We start from the raw sequence: 17164 nt of genomic DNA, 5'->3' as shown, positions 1-17164 counted from the left end.
AACTCTGAAAGATCTTAAAATACCAGTTTGTTTATGATCATTCTCACAGGGGGAGAATCCTGGATAAGCTTAAGAAAAAAAATGGCACTGGTGGGGTCTTGAGTGCTGTGTCCAGTTCTGGGCTTCTCACTGGAGACATGGAGGGGCTGGAGGGTGTCCAGAGAAGGGAACTGAGCTGGGGAAGGGGCTGCAGAGTGAGTCCTGTGAGGGAGCTGGGAAAGGGGCTCAGCCTGGAGAAAAACAGGCTCGAGGGGATCTTCGGGCTCTGCACAACTCCCTGACAGGAGGGAGCAGCCCTCACCTCGCTGGTGCAGCCCATCAGGGGGGAAATCTGGGCTCTGGTGAAACAAAACCAGGTTTAAGTTAGAAACACCCCCAGAGGGGCCTAAGAGGGACAGGAGGCTCCTGGGGCACACCCAGTTACACCAGCTCCACCACAGGACAGGGTGGGGCTGATCCTCTGCCTTTGATGCTTTAAAACCGGCAGGGAGGAGTCTGTTCCCTCCCAGGAGGGAGCACCTGCTCCGTGCCCAGGAAATAACAAATTACATCGCAGAGCCACAGCTGTGCTCCAGAAGGAATCCTGGCACCAAAGTTCACCTGATGGCATCAGAGGCATCACCCCAGAGCCCCGAGGTGAGGACAGGGATCACCAGAGCCATCAGGCAGAGGAGTTCCACTGCCTTCACACTACAAGCCTACAGTTGGTTGAGCTGTGGGTTTTGGTTTTTTCCTTAACACCATTTATTTTGCAACTTATTCCAAGGTACAAATTTACTGCTTTCTCCACAGCAAAGCAGCCTTCAGTGCTGCACAGACAGCAGACACAAAATGAACAGTTATTCTTGGATAATTTATTCAGAATTTTAATATAAACAGTTAATTGTTCAATATTCCGACACACAGCAAGGATTTTTTTACTATTCAAAGATTTTCTGTACATGTCACTGCTTGGCTCTTAGATATGAAAACATTGAAAAAATAAATCAAGGGGGAAGTTTTTTTCTCTTTTTTCTTTCTTTTTAAAAAAAATCATGGCACATTTGATCCTTTATTTCAAACAAGAGGTATGTGCAGTACTATTTGTATTCTGGAACCTTAGATATGCAGAGGGAAAGGTGGGAGCAGCAAGAATGAACTGGGAAAAATAATAAAAACCCCAAGACTTCATAGAACATCACCTAACATGTAACTGAAACCATCTGTGGTTTATTTAAGTGAAGCAGAGAGCGTTTGCTTTGGGCTGTGCTGGATGAAGCTGATGTCCAGTTCCCCCATCCATGAGGGTCCTCAAATACAAACCAGTTTTGATACTTCAAAAATAAAATCATTCCCCTAACTAAAGCAAAAGGTAATGCTTTTCCTGCTCAAATAACACTCTACCTCTGCAGATTTAGAAGTGACCTTTCTAAAATTCTCCATCAGTTTTCATGGGACTCGGTTAAGGGGAAAGACCTGGAAGTGGGGATGGTGGAAGTGTTGGAATGCTGCTGGGAGAGTCTGGATTTACAGAGCTTTGGTGTTGAGTCCAGCTCAGAGCTCTCAGGTAAAGAGCCCTCAGCTCAAGATTTACTGGTGCTGCTGGGACTGACCAGGGGATGGGGCTCAGCTAAGCGAGAGCCCACATTTAACCTCCACTGATGGCTCCTCTTCAGCTGCCAGGACTATTCCAGGTCCTCCCAGCCACCAGACCCTGTTCCCAAGGGATCTTTCTGGGCTGAGAAAGGAAACTATTTAACACCACCAGTTGGCACACTGGAGTGGGAACAAAACCACTACCAGGAACAGAATTTCTGGCTGATTGCAAATCTGTTGGCAAAAAAAGTAACAACACCATAGGAGTTAATACTAACTTTATTACACAATATTTAAAAAGTCATTTCTCTACCTGTCCCCTTACAGCTTGCATTGTGCTGCACTGAATTTGCCCAAACTGCAAGAATAAGTGCTTCCTTCCGAGAAGGACAAGCAAATTCATTTTAAAAAGAAATACACATTTAATGACAGCAGATTTGCTAAAAATGGTTAACTTTAGAGTAGCTTTTCAACAGTCAGGTTCCTCCAAAAGTCAGCTGGATGATTGGCTTCACTCTTGTGATGCTCCTAACGAGGCTGAACACGTCAAGGCTTTACACCGACACTCACGGACAGAATCCAAGCAGAGGGAACACAGAGCCAAGCAGAAGGTAATAAAAAGGCCAAATTCCATTAAGTTCATACAAATACCAAACTAATCTTACGTTGAATTTCACGAAGTAACTATTTCTTGATTCCAACCCATTCAGCAGTTCCTTTCCCTGGACCACAGGACACTCCGAGGGGCGGCGGCTCCTTGGGCAGGGCCGGGGTTCCTGCGAGCCCCCGGCTCCGGGAGGATCACAGGGCTCATCTGCAGTTCTGAGCTCCCTCCAGGCTCTGAGCCCATCCCACACGGGAGCACCTGGCACAGCCTTGACAGTAAGGTTTTATGGCACAAAGATATTTCACGTTCTGGCTTGTAAAACAAGGTTCCAGTCTTGGTAGCGGGAAGGGCCCAGGACACCTCAGGGTCCATCTTCGTGTCACAGTGGTTTTGAGAGGGAACTCGACTGCCTCCCTCCCTCCCTCCTCTAAAGCAGAGGCTCAGCACCCTTCTCCCTCCTGTCATTTCCTATTTGCCTTCAGCACAGTCAGCTCAGTAACACAAGAAGCGACTTTAGAGATTTTTTTTTTCCCAAAGAGATACCAACACTATAGCCAACAGACTAAAATTAAGCAAAGTGTCCCATCGCTATAATACAAATTTAGGAGGAAATAGATAAACTACCCATAAATTAAGAGTACCCTTTAGCAACCTAAAAGCAGCCTCTTCATACCCACACAGCTGCTTTACCATCATCGCTGCAGCATGGTCTAGTTCCCATCACCTTTCCCAACCCAGTGCTGGCACAGAGTTTATGTCTGAGCTCTTCTATTTTACAACACAATAGAGTATTTACAAGCAGCCAAGACAGACACGTTCCTAACCCAGCAGCCAAGCTTTGCAGTGCTGTGCTGGCCTGCTAGAGAAGTTCCAGATTGGCAAGAGCCATTCAGGAAGTGGCAATTGAGTTTAATGTGGAAACCTTTCTGAGAAACCTCTCCAGCCTCGCACTTCAGACGTTTTCTTAGTGAAAGCTCAGCAGAGCTCAGCTTCTTGCTCCTCCTGATTCACCAGAGTGAATTTCTGGCTATGTGGTGGTGCCAGACTGTGCCCAGGAAGCTCCAGCTGCTCCTGGACAGGCTGAGGGGTCTGTCCTGCTGCCTCATGCTGTGAGTGGGGCATCCTCTGCCCACAAAGGGCAGGAGCCAACCCTCCAAAAATATTAATGCAAGGAAAGAAAGAGCTTCCCACTGCTGGCTGCCCTCTTCCAGCCATCCCACCTGCTCTCCTGTACCAGTGTTTGGCTCCTCCTAAGCAGCAGCAGGAGCAGCAAGTGTGGTGCTTCCACTGCAGCTGGGGAATCCTGCCCCATAAGGATGTGGCCAGAGCAAAGAGCAGCAGCTCCCCCAAGTAAGGCTCAGCACAGCACCCCTGCCCAGGCTGGGGTCCCTGGCAGCACCCCAGAGCTTTCAATAGCACTTGAGTCTCCACTTGCAGGAATTCTCTGAGCAGGAATCAGTGAGATCCAAGTGAGGCATTTGGGCATCCCTGGGACGAGGATCTTCCAGCAGCAGAGACCGAAGTGTGGCTGTGAGCCAAGGAAGGATTTTCTAGCAGTGAGAGCTGGGCTTTGCGGGTGATGTTCATTTATTCTTCTTAATTCTACAGCTGAATGTGATCTGTAGCAGCCACGAGCAGCAACCACTAGTGTTATTTGTTTTACAGAAGAGATACCCTCCCCACTGGTACCACACGCCTTCCCTCCCCCTGGGCACAAGGTAGGAAGGATGAGTAACCTTCACACAGTGCAGGGTACAAACATCTGCTCCGTTTGGTGCAGGGTGAAGGTGACACTGAGCCATGGGAGGGGACTGCCTGTCCATGGAGCAGCACACTCTCCCTGGCTCAGCCATCCGAGTGTTCAAACCATGTGTACTCACAGGGCCAACCAGTATCAACCACGGGGAAAAGCCACACCAATACAAGGTTCCAATGTTCCTTCAGGTAAAAGTTCTTCTATTCCCACAGTTATGATCACTGCCTTTGGAAACGGTATCAGAGCAAGGGTGTGCTGGGAAAGGTTTGTTTCAGGAGGTCACTGGCAGGACCTTGGGTCACCTGTGCACAGTGAGAAGAGCAGTGACCAAGCCACCCCCATGCAACCCCAACAGCAAGGGCTGGTCCCAGTCCCTGCTCCACGCTGGCACATGCTGATCCAGGAGGAAGCAGCCTGCTCCTTTTAGGTCATGAGTTCACTAACGTCCAAACATTTAAATGGATCTTTTGTTCTTTTTTTTTTTTTTTAATCACAACAGAACTAAGGGATGAGATCAGATCCAAATTTGTAAATGGGTTCATTGGCCACTACTGTTCAGATTAGGGATCAACAGTGATGGGCCATTCTCCTTCCCATTCCCTTCATGAATGGTCCCTGGTATTGGAATCAGCTGATACTGATTTTCCCTGATCCACAATAGGTCCAGACCAGAATATTTAAACAGGTTTAGAGGTGTGTAGTATTAAAAAATATCCTTAAGAAACACTGAGGTAGACTGCACCAGAACAGGACAAAAATAATCCCACCACATCCACCTGCCAAGATTTTGCGGATACAAATTTACATGTTCCGTGTGTTTAAGAAAACTAATTGTTTGTTGCTTTTTTTTTTACAGTGTTTTATATATTAAAATAAATAAAAAATTCTAATAAGAAAAACTTCTCTTCCTTAGAAAAGTGTGAGAATATGTCTTCTTTCCTGCAGTGTAGTATAGAGCTGCTAAACAGTTACAACTTTGTAAAGCAGAAGAAATGTAAACGAGGCCTTTTGAAATCCAAAGGTTCTCACCCATGTCTGGACTGTGTTTTCCACCCAAATTTGTGGAGCAACCTGTACCCTCCACCTGGGCCAAACCCATCAGCCTCCAGCAGCAAAGGGCCCAGCAGCTCCCGGTGCTGCCCAGTCTGTTGTCCCCTCTTTTACGACTCTGGAAGTGCTGTTTTGGCCAGAAGCAGCTGGGGGCAGAGGTTCTCAGCACCAGCTGCATCCCCATGGACTGCAGCCCCTCTGCCTCGCTCACAGCAGCAGCACTGCCCGGGCTGGAGGCACTGCCCGGGCTGCAGGCACTGCCCAGCCCAGCGTTCTGCCCTCCCGAGCCAGGGCACCTCGCTTCCTCCTGGCAGAGAGCACAAAATACATCTTGGACTTCTCCAGGAGGAGAAGTGAAGGACTGAGCACCTCTCCCTGCTGTTCAAGCACCTCCTGCATGCCACGGGCCTGTGACATCCATCATCTTCCTTCCCTGCTCCTGTCAGCTCCATGCTACCAGCCCCAGTTGAGTTTCACCATTATTCTTCAACATCAGCTCTGTCTTTGCAAACAGCAGCACGACAAAGCACAGTCCCGACGGCGAGCGCTGACATCCCAGGAGTTCTGCAGTGGGAATCTCGGGGAACACAAGGCTGGAGGCATGGCAGCAGCAGAGAGGCAGCAAACCACAGTCACCTTCAGAGTGCAGAGCCCAGAGCTTTGTGCTTCTCCCTTCAGTGTCCCTTCCTCAGCTCCAGCTCGTGCTCGTCCTCTCTCGCTGGCTGCATCTGCGGCACGGAAGGCAAAGCGAGGGACACGGGGGCAGAGGAGGAGCAGGACTCGAGGCCAGGATGTTCTGTGTCCTTCAGCTCCCAACACCCAAGATGGGGCTTCGACTGGAGCCAGCTGACTGTGTTGTATAAATCATGAAACTATTACAAAGCCTTGTCAAGTATGAACTGAACATGTGCTTCATCGCTCCTGCAAGGCTAAAATTAGTTCATTCTGAAATCTTTGGACCACTTTAAGACCAAACAATCCCCCAAAAACTCTCCCCGCCCCAAAAGGATCATAAACAGTCAATAATTTATATGAAGTTAAAATTTAAACTAAAGACATCTTTAAATATGTTACAACAAACAATATATATACTCAATGCTGTAAGGACAGAAAACTCCGTGTCTCAGGTCAGGGGACTCCTACTTCGTTTGGTCTTGAAAGTACCCACAAATCTCAGAGTTCTGCTCATTTAGCTCCCAGCACGTTTTCCTCATTTGTTAATGAGAGAAAACCTGCTCTCAAGAGTCCTCAGTATAAAAATAATCTGTTTAGGATTCAGTCCCTCCAGGGAAATGGGGAAAAAAGATAAGTACACACTTCCAAGAAAAGGAAAGCTCCTGTGAGAACAGAGAATCATAGAGTATGCTGAGTTGGAAAGGATCCACCAGGATCATCAAATCCAACTCCTGGCCCTGTGCAGGACACCCCGAGAATCCCACCATGTGCCTGAAAGCGCTGTAAGTTGTGTACAAAACCAGAAGTGTCTCTTTTGCTATCGGGTACACCCCACATGTTGATACTGCACACACGCACACACACGCCCACGCACGCACCCCGGGGCTTTCACCCCTTGAAAACAAAGTATGAAAGCAGCAGCTATTGGTCAATCTGAGGATCTGACTGATGTGCTGAATCCTTCAGCTGTAGTGGAGAGGCTGCCTGAAAGCCTGGAATTCTACTGGAAATCTCTTGTTCCGCGCTGCTGGGCTGGAGCTCAGGCACCAGAGAACTTCACATCTTCTGCTGGCAAACGCGGATGCTTCTCCTTCAGTTGAACTCACACGGTCGCTTCCTGTTGTGAAACCATGGTTACAGAAAGGACAGCAGCCATGGAAACCTCTTCCATTTATGTTCACAGATAAGTCCACTGACAACCAGTCAACTTGGCAAAAAAAAAAAAAATCATAAGATGATTAAAAATCTGAAGAGTTTGTAGATGTGTGTCATACACTGTGGCAGCAATAACAAGAGTCCTGAGATTTGTGGAGGGGGGGAAAAACGCAGACACAACCCTTGGGCCAAACAGGAAGTGTTAGGAAGGACTTGACCTGGGCATGGAGAGAATCCGCCCGTTTTTCTTGCCACCGTTCATGTGAGTGTAAGGGATGTGCTCCTCATAGTTGCCCTTGAGGGCCATGGAGGGTCCATTGTCCCTCCCCAGCGCTTTGTCCCTCTGGGAGTATGAGGAGGGGTCGAGGGGAATGCTCTCCATGTTCTCGAAGTCCATCTCGTACTCCTCTGTCTCCAGAGGTTTGTTCTCCTCGCTGTAGAAGAAGGAGACCTCGTGGAAGCTGGGGTGCAAGTCCTCCTTCAGCATCTCGATGATCTCAATGAAGGTGGGGCGCATCTTGGGGTTGTACTGCCAGCACATCTGCATCAGGCTGTGCCTGCAGCAGCACAGAGCACAGTCAGGAGCAGCAGAAACAATCCCACGTGCAGAGCAAGCCTGGCACCCATGGCAGACCCCCCACCACCCTCACTACACCTCTGACACCCCGGGTTGTTTGTTCTCTTTCCAGCCTCCACATCTGCCTGTAGATCCTGACACTCCTTTTTCTCTATTTCTGTCTAGATTAAAAATTCCTTCCGATTCCTTCAATTGTTCTTAACTTGGCTGCTGAAGGAAACAGGGCTGTGGTTCACAGACTCTGTGTGTGTGTGTGCACACGCACTTACAGCCAGGTCATCCTTTTTTAATTAATTCTCTTTTAATTTTAACTCAGCCTGAAAGATAACAAACCTCCCAAAACTTCAAGGAAAATGGGAGGCTGGGCAGAGGACAGAGGTCCTGTAAACATCCCACCCAAAAGAAAGGCCTGCAGCAAGAGGTCACATGTTATCAGACACCATGGAGAAACAACTCACAAATACAAATAAGAGTCTCAAACTGGAGTTTGTAACTGGCTATCAGACAAATGTCCTGCACAGCAGGCTTTTTTCATAGGGATACTCACAAAACATGTTTATTTTATGACTCTGGAAGTGCTGTTTTGGCCAGAAACAGCTGGGAAAAGAGGCTACCAGAACCAGAGAGTTACCATCTGTGCTTCCTTTTCCAGCCAGAGCTGCTTTCCCTCACGATTGCTCCAGTGTGACTCCTCACACAGAATCCCAGCATCACTGAGGTTGGAAAAGATCTCCCAAGATCATCAAGTCCAACCTTTCATCCACCCCCACCTTGTCCCTAGCCCAGAGCACTGAGTGCCACATCCAGGCCTTCCTTGGACACCTCCAGAGATGGGGACTCCAAACCTCCCTGGGCAGCCCCTTCCTGGATCACTACTGATACTTTGGTGGAATTTCTGTGGGAGGTGCCTCACTAAAGTCTGGTTTTGTCCTCCCCAGTCAAAGAGGGCTAAGAGGTGCCCCAGGTCAGGCCCTCTTTGTGGGCCACACTTCAGGCAAAGAGTGCAGCCGGGCTGGTTGTCCCTGCTAGGCACTTACAGCCTCTCTGGGCAGTTGTCTGGCTGATCCAGGTATCCTCCATCCATGACAAACTTCAGCACCTGCTCGTTGGAGAGTCCCTGGTACGGCTGCTCTGCCAAGCTGCTTATTTCCCAAAGGACAACACCAAATGACCTAAGGGAGAGAGAAAGCTCCTGGTGAGAACAAAACATCCTGGAGTTATTTTGGAAAATGAACTTCTAAAGAACACGGCTATATTTTCATGGAAGTGTTTCAAAACAATGGTGTTGTTTTGTCTGTGCTCTGAGCACGTCACTTGAAACTATGTGTGCTAAAACAAGGAGCTCCTGAGCTGGAATCCATCTGGGATGGCAGAGGACAACTTACCACACGTCGGAGTAGGTGGTGAACACCCCATCCTTCAGCGACTCCGGGGCCATCCAGCGCACGGGCAGCAGCCCCTTGCCCCCCTTGCGGTAATAATCCGTCTCGTAGATGTCCCTGGTCATCCCAAAGTCTGAGGGAAGCAATTGGGATGTGTTAAACTCCTCTCCCTCCATCCTGCTTTTCCTGTGCAACATCTCCAGATGGATGTTGCCTTCCCCCCACTGCCAAAGCCCAGCCTGCAGTCATCTGTCACCTCGTGATTAATGGTCAAAACATTTCCCTTTTCCTGCATTTTTTTTCTACGGAGTCACAACAGAGACTCCAGAGTTAAATTTTTTGGTGACAGCTTCTATTCTAAACATTATTTTATTCATCCTCTCTAAGTAAAACAGAGCTCCCTTTGTCTAAAATCCCACTGCCCTGGCTTTAACTCCAGAGAGCTCTGAAAAATCACCACGCTGTGGGGTTCCAGGTTATTTTTAAATGTTGTATTTACTTATTACTAATAGGGTTTGGGTTAAAAACTGGGTTAAATTACTTTTTAAAGCCACCTGACCCAATGACAGGATTATCAGCTGTTGTACCCAACTCCTTTGTCTTAATTCTCATGGAAGCAAAGAGCAGTGAGACAAAGCCAGGTAGTTTAAGCTGGAAAGGTAATGAACTTTTAGGACAGAGGTCCTAAAAGTATAGGGAATAGAGAAGGGCAGAATAGAGAAGGTGAGAAAAGCTGCTCTGGCTCTACAGGAGATTTGTTCTTGTGGAAGTCCACACAATTCTGTCACAGGGAAGAAACAGGGAAGTGCTGCAATTTCCCAAAGGCAGACAGCGAGAATCATCCATGTTGGTTTTACCAACTTGCTTTTAAAATAAACACAATGCACAGAACCATCTTCTGATCACAGAATGGCCTGGGTTGGGCAGGACCAGCAGCACCTACCCCCGATTTTCACAGTGAAGTCCTCTGCCACCATGCAGTTGCGAGCTGCCAGGTCCCTGTGCACGAACTTCTTGGCGTTCAGGTAGGCCATGCCATCGGCGATCTCCGCGGCCATCTGGATCATCTCCCTCAGCGTCGGGGGCGGCCGCCCGGGGTTATTCTGCCAGGAAAAATCACAGTCACAGAAAGGTTTGGGTTAGCTGTGACCTTAAACATCACTCAGTTCCCTGCCATGAGCAGGGAGCCCTGCTCCACCCTTCCAGCCTGGCCTTGGACACTTCCAGCTTCTCTATGCAACCTGTGCCAGGCCCTGCCCGCCCTCACAGCCAAGAATGTCTTCTCAAAATCACATCAACTCTACCCTTTTTTAGTTTAAAGCCATTAGATAAAAAGTATTAAACTCCAAATCAAGTCACTGTTCCACAACAGACTCATCTCTCCTGTCTTTACCTCAGCTTCAGGCCTCAAAGAGCGCAGGTAACTTTTGAGATCCCCATGTGCCATCAGCTCCATGACCACCAGAGTAGGCTGTCCCTTGGAGACCACTCCGAGGAGGCGAACCTGGAAAAGGAGTGAGAAATTCCCTGGAGGCTGTGTCCAAACAGAGCTGAGAACAGCCCCACAAAGCCTTGTCAGGCTGAGAGGCTTAAAAAGAGCAGCAGTGAAGCGACTTGGGCAGAACGTGGAATCCAGCAGGGAGAGATCCCAGCTCTGATGGATCAGCTGAGGCCAGCTGATGGCTGGGCTCTGAAGGCACTGAGAGCTGCGTGCTGAGGCACCCAGCACTTACCACATGATGGCAGCTGAAGCCTTTCATCACAGAGGCCTCGTTGAGGAACTCGATGCGCTCGCGCAGGCTGGCTGACTCGTTCACCGTCTTCACGGCCACGCGCGTCTCGGGCTCTCCCTTGACGATGTCCTTGGCAATGCCCTCGTACACCATCCCAAAGGAGCCCTGGCCCAGCTCCCTCAGCAGCGTGATCTTGTCCCGAGGCACCTCCCACTCGTCAGGGACATAAACTGTGGGGCACAGGGGAACATTCTGAGCTGAGCATTGTGGGGGTGTTTGCAGGGGGCTCAGGACGGGGGAAGAGATGAGAATTTTGATTTTATGTTTTAGAAGGCTGATTTATTATTTTATGATATATGTTATATTTATGATATTATATTTTATGATATTTATTATTTTATGTTATATTAAAAGAAAATGGTATATTAGAACTATACTAAAAGAATAGAAGAAAGGATTTTATCAGAAGGCAGGAAAGGAGGAGAAAGAAGGAGGAGGAGGAAAAGGAAAGGAAAGGAAAGGAAAGGAAAGGAAAGGAAAGGAAAGGAAAGGAAAGGAAAGGAAAGGAAAGGAAAGGAAAGGAAAGGAAAGGAAAGGAAAGGAAAGGAAAGGAAAGGAAAGGAAAGGAAAGGAAAGGAAAGGAAAGGAAAGGAAAGGAAAGGAAAGGAAAGGAAAGGAAAGGAAAGGAAAGGAAAGGAAAGGAAAGGAAAGGAAAGGAAAGGAAAGGAAAGGAAAGGAAAGGGATGATAAAATTTTGTGACTGCTCACAGCTTTGACACAGGTGGCTGTCATTGGTTATCAAGTAAAAATAACTTGATAACTTTAATTAATCCATTAATTAAAGATGCACTTGTTGCATTCTACAGCAGCACATAATTATTGTTTACATTTTGTTTCTGAGGCTTCTCAGCTTCTCAGGAGAAAAGATTTTAGCAAAAGAATTTTTCATAAAATATGTCAGTGACAGAGCACCTTCTGAAAGACCCTCCCACAGCAGCTTTGGGTAGTGCTGCCAGATTGAGGGGGGATGAATTCTACAAAAGGACCAGAAAACCCCACAAAAACAACTCCCAGCCCATCCTGCTGCACTGACTGCACAGTTACACAAGAAAGAAGCCCTGGTTGCTCTCACCATCACTGGCACTGATGTACTCAGGGTTGGAGGATGCATACAGGGGTCCTGTTGGTCCTTCAGTTTGTCTGGAAGAGACACAAAATCCTCAGCACTCTGCAGCCTCTGAGGTGAGGGCAGTTTGATCAATCCCCAAAGCATGCAGCAAATAAACTGTCCCCATATGGCACAGACTACTTCCTGCACTTAAATTAATGCTGCAATCACTATGGAAATTAGAAACGAAACAAAAACTGACTCCCAACAAAGCAGCAAAACTTTTGGATGTAAGTTTTGGTGTTTCTGGTGAAAACAAGAGGAAACTGCACTCACCTCTTTTTCACAAGCACATAAGCAGCTCCAATAATTCCAGCAATTATTATGGCAAAAATAATAGGAACAATGATAACAGCAATATTTGGCTGAGCATTCACTAGGAGAGAAAGAGAGAGTTGGAGGTATTATACAAGTCCAAAATACAAATTTTTTCCTCAATAAAATCTCCCCCTTCAATAAATTGGAACAAATACAAAACTAGAAGCAATTTCAGATTAAAATGTGGGGCTGGTCAGAATGAGGACTAATAAACAAAAGCCATGTGTTTCCAAGTGATTTCAGGTTCTTGACAACAGATGTATTTGGTAAACATTTAATGACTCCCTGCTTGCTACACCCCATCCTCCAGAAATAACCCGAGTTGGTGTCAGGGATTAAAAGTCAAAAATGAAATGAACTCACAATAATCAGCCACGTAGAAGTAGGTGGGCTCTGTCCAGGAGCCGTTGCCAGCCAGGGAGGTGGCTCTGATCCTCACGCTGTAGTTGCCAGGCTGCAGCCCCCGCAGCCTGCAGCCGCCCTCGCTGGCAAAGTGCTTGCGGGACACGCAGAAATGGGCTTCCTGTGGGGACAGGGCTGTGCCAGGCTCATCCTGCAGCACCCGGGGCTCCCTGACAGCTCCCCAAAACTCCTGCAGCACCCAGAGCTTCCTGACAGCTCCCGAGGCTCCCTGAGAGTTTCCTGGGGGCTCCTGCACCACCCAGAGTTCCCTGAGATCTCCCCAGGATTCCTGCAGCACCGTGGGCTCCCTGACAGTTCCTGGGGCTGCCTGAGACCTCCCCAAAACTCCTGCAGCACTCCAGGCTCCCTGAGATTTTCCTGGGGCCTCCTGCACCACCCAGAATTCCCTGAGATCTCCCCAGGATTCCTGCAGCACCTGGGGCTCCCTGAGAGTTTCCTTGGGGCTCCTGCAGCACCTGGAGCTCCCTTAAGAGTTTTGTGGAGGCTCCTGCAGCACCCCAGGCTCCCTGAAAGCTCCTGGGGGATCCTGCAGCACCCAGAGCTTCCTGAGAGCTCCTGGGGGCTCCCTGACAGTTCCCCAAAACTCCTGCAGCACCCAGAGCTTCCTGACAGCTCCTGAGGCTCCCTGAAAGCTCCTGGGGGCTCCTGCAGCACCCAGAGTTCCCTGACAGCTCCCGGGGCTCCCTGACAGTTCCTGGGGGCTCCTGTAACATCCAGAGCTCTCTTACAGCTCCTAAGGGTTCCTGCACCACCCAGAGTTCCCTGACAGCTCCCCAGAATTCCTGCAGCACCCAGAGCTCCCTGAGAGTTTCCTGGGGGCTCCTGCAGCATCTGGGGCACCCTGACAGCTCCCCAAGATTCCTGCAGCACCCAGTGCTCCCTTGTGAGTTCCTCGAGGCTCCTCCAGCCCCCAGAACCTCCCACCAAAGGTCCTGTGACACCAGAACCTCTCACCAAAGGTGCTGTGACACCAGAACCTCCCACCAAAGGTGCTGGGACACCAGAACCTCCCACCAAAGGTGCTGGGACAGAACTCTCACCTCGGTGTCCCCAAGGCGCCCGTAGTTCACCTCGTAGAGCACGATGAGGCCGTTGGGCTCCTTTGGCTCCTGCCACTTCAGATGCACAGTGTTCTTCTCCACCAGCTCATGGGACACTGGGCCAACGATGTCATCAGCTTTAGCTAGAACCAAGTTCAAGATCAGGTTCAGTTTCAAGTCTTTGGGCAAAGTTCACACCTCACCCGTCCTCCTTTCCCACCAGGACGTATGGACAGCCCTGGTCTTACTGCAGCTGCCTCCTGTGGGAAAAGCAGCATTTTGGGAGGAACCACCAAGGCTCAGCTGGGCTGAGGGACAGAATCACCTTCTGGCATGGTCCTGGCACTGACATAGGCTGCCACGCTGCAGCGGGACTCCTGGGCATCGTGGTTGCAGGCGTGCAGCTCGATGCGGTACCCGGTGAAGTGGCGCAGCCCCGAGATCACCAGCGACTCCTTGGACAGCACCTTCTCAAAAGGCTTCTGCTCCTCTGCCCCCTCAGCTCCTGCTGAGTTGTTGGGGGAGGATGGGATGGTGGGGAACACCATGGTGGCGTTGGCCACGGAGCCCAGGTCTCTGCGTTTTCTCGATGGCCTGTTGGACAACACGGGCACCAGGTTAGTGTCACAGGCAGTGCCAACACATCCAGCTGGACAGGAAGGGTCCAAATGGGAGAGCTCACTGAGAACTCCAACTTTGAGTGCCACTGAAAACTCCAAACTCAAATCTTTGCTGCTGAACTGAACTTTCCTCTGCCACCTCTGACTACCAGGCCATGGCCAGCCCCAACAGGGATTTGCTCTGACAGGTCTCTGTCACCTTCCCTGCGTCCCTCTCCCCTCCCTGGTGCAATTCTCCTCCTACAGCAAAAGGCACCAGCCAGAAAGCAGAGTTTGAGATGTCCTGACATTTGAAAAGCAACAAAGAAATTGAGGATTTTTTTCTTTTTTAACCAAGACATGCATCTTCACAAAATTCTGTATCTGCACAACTGCACACAGGGAGATAAAATAAAAATAAACCAACCCAAGCTTCGAGTATTTGCTTGAGAATTCAAGTTCCCCTGGGTCTCTCAGCTGAGTCTAACTTTACCAGGTTGCCTCACTGATGCCTCGGGCAGGGTTGCAATGCTTTGGAGCTGCAGCCTGAGCACACCAGGCCACACCACGGCCCCATTCAGTGACCTCAGATGTGCCACATGTCCCAAGTGCCACCAACTTGCATTTATAAAGCAAAAGGCCACTGTCCCAGCTCTCTGGAATACATTTGCCACTCTCACCCCCAAGGCTGAACCTCGATGGATACACAAAGCATTTTAAACTTTCCCCAAGAGATCAAATCTGTTAAGTCCTTTTCAAGGCATGCATTTGCAACTCATGATTCTGATTACATATTCACTCTGTGGTTTTGTTAACCAAATGTTGCTGCTCAGGTTATTGCATTTCAGTCTGAAAATGTGATTTTTTCACTTTCAAAACTAGCACCTGCAGTGTGACCATGTCACCTTCCCTGTCTGCACCTGAGTGCCACCAGCCAGCTTTAATATCAGGTTTTGCCAGCAAATAAACAGAATAAACTCAACAGAATTAAGAAACATTCAAAAATTTAATTTTCTTGGCAAGAAGAAAAAAAAAAAAAAAAAGAAGGGATCAGTACCAAACCAAAAGTGCTCAATCTAACACTGTTATGTGCTGCCACATATTTGCCACGGGGAATTCCAGGTCGGGAAGTAACCAAGGTGGTGAATCAGTAACTGTATTCAGTTACACAAAAGGAATTAATGCCAGCTGAAATCCAGACCATGTATTTTAAGGGGGTGATGACCTTTTTGTGTGTGTGTGCATGTGTGTGCAGCTATTAAAGGGTACAAAGAGTGACCTGATCTGAACCCACACTTGAGGCATCTCCAGGCTCTAAAAATGTAACAAGCTGTTGAAGCAAATCTTTGCTGCTGAACTGAACTTTCCACTGCCACCTCTGACTACCAGGCCATGGCCAGCCCCAGCCCCAACAGGGATTTGCTCTCACAGGTCTCTGCCACCTTCCCTGGAGCTGTTTCTCCTCCTACAGCAAATGGCACCAGCCAAAAGCAGAGTTTGAGATGTCCTCAACCTAAACACTGCACACAACACAAATATTCACAGAGTTGTCATCATCTCAGCATGGTTTGGGTTGGGAGGGACCTCAAATCCCATCCAGTGCCACCCCTGCCATGGCAGGGACACCTTCCACTGTCCCAGGCTGCTCCCAGCCCTGTCCAGCCTGGCCTTGGGCACTGCCAGGGATCCAGGGGCAGCCCCAGCTGCTCTGGGCACCCTGTGCCAGGGCCTGCCCACCCTCCCAGCCAGGAATTCCTTCCTGCACAATATTCACCCACCTGATGACAAATAAGGATGGCAGGTGTTGGGGAAGAGGAAACAGGAAAGCCTTATAAATATGATTGCCTGGCAAAAGATTTTGAGAATATGGAAACTATAAGTGAGATTGAAATGAAAGCAAGCTTTGAGATCCCTCAGTTACTGTACAACAGGAAAACAATGGTGTGGCTGGCTGAAGGTAATCCCCTTTTGATGGAACAACACCCTCTGCTTGCAGACAGACCCAAGGGGCAGAGCAGACCCTACAGCTTGGCAGAAGGGGCCCAAAGAGGAGTTTTTAGGGTTTAAAATGTAACACAGAATGGTAATGTAGTGATTCTTATAGGCTGTATGTAAATGCTATAGGATTTGTGTCTTGTACTAGATTGGTTAGTGAGAATTAGAATATTCAACATAGAAGATGATTTATTGTATTGTAATGGGAACTTTGCTCTCTTAGCTCTTACCCCTTTTGCTCTCTTACCCTCTCATCCTCTCTCCCCCTCTCTTCTCTCAGGCCTGCTCTGAGCTGTGGCTGGCAGCTCCCAGCTGGGCCCTGCACCCAGGCCCTTTGCAATAAACCCCAATTCCATGACCAGAAGAAGATTTATTGTATTGTAACAGGAACCTCGTCCTCTTTTACTCTCTCTTTACCCTCTGTACTCTTCCTCACTCTCTCATCTCTTTACCACACTCTTGCCTTCTCTCTCTTTACCTCTCCCTTTTCTCAGGCCTGCTCCAGCTGTGGCTGGCAGCTCCCAGCTGGGCCCTGCACCCAGGCCCTTTGCAATAAACCTCAAATTCCAAGACCAGAAGAAGATTTATTGTATTGTAACGGGAGCCTCACCCTCTGATCCTCTCTTTTACTCTCTCGTTCTCTCTTTACCACTCTCTTTATCTCTCTCTCCCTCTTTGGGGCCTGCTCTGAGCTGTGGCTGGCAGCTCCCAGCAGGGCCCTGCACTCAGGCCCTTTGCAATAAACCCCAAGTTCCTGACCTGGCTGCAGAGATCTCTCATCTCCATCCATCCTAACCGTGCTACCCCCATCAATCCTACAGGCAGATTCAGCAAACACATTCCAGTTTCAAGTTTTCTCTTTCTTAATTACTAATTAACTCCTTTTGGAGCTGCTGTTCCCTCAGCCTGTGTGGTGCTGTGAGCAGTGTCCCCTCAGGATGGGGCAGAGTTCAGGGACCCAGCTCTGGGTCATGCCACCTCCCTGCTTGGGAAGGATTCTTTATGGTCAAACAGGACCTGGTTTGCATAAAAGCAAAGCTACACCATTCTGTTTATCCAGGGTGAATTCAGCTGATCCTCGTGTTCAAGGGAATTTTGTTTTTCACAAGTA

The 17164-nt window shown here is 48.9% G+C and overlaps 1 protein-coding gene across 1 annotated transcript in view; it reads right to left on the bottom strand.

Annotated features, from left to right (window-relative positions):
* Positions 1-1836: 1836 nt before the first annotated feature.
* INSR (insulin receptor) overlaps positions 1837-17164 on the bottom strand; it is a 52809-nt gene continuing 37481 nt past the window's right edge. The window contains exons 10-20 of the mRNA XM_030966599.1: positions 13785-14053; positions 13460-13602; positions 12360-12519; positions 11955-12054; positions 11643-11710; positions 10511-10740; positions 10171-10281; positions 9721-9880; positions 8781-8910; positions 8433-8567; positions 1837-7375 (exon numbers count right to left, since the gene is read on the bottom strand). Of these exons, the coding sequence (XP_030822459.1) occupies positions 7021-7375; positions 8433-8567; positions 8781-8910; positions 9721-9880; positions 10171-10281; positions 10511-10740; positions 11643-11710; positions 11955-12054; positions 12360-12519; positions 13460-13602; positions 13785-14053 (1861 nt within the window). The 3' untranslated portion in view covers positions 1837-7020. The remainder of the gene's footprint in view (positions 7376-8432; positions 8568-8780; positions 8911-9720; positions 9881-10170; positions 10282-10510; positions 10741-11642; positions 11711-11954; positions 12055-12359; positions 12520-13459; positions 13603-13784; positions 14054-17164) is intronic.

This window comes from Camarhynchus parvulus, chromosome 28 (genome assembly GCF_901933205.1).
Source record: "Camarhynchus parvulus chromosome 28, STF_HiC, whole genome shotgun sequence".
In the NCBI taxonomy this organism is placed as follows: Eukaryota; Metazoa; Chordata; class Aves; order Passeriformes; family Thraupidae; genus Camarhynchus; species Camarhynchus parvulus.
This window is presented reverse-complemented; position numbering and strand designations above follow the sequence as displayed.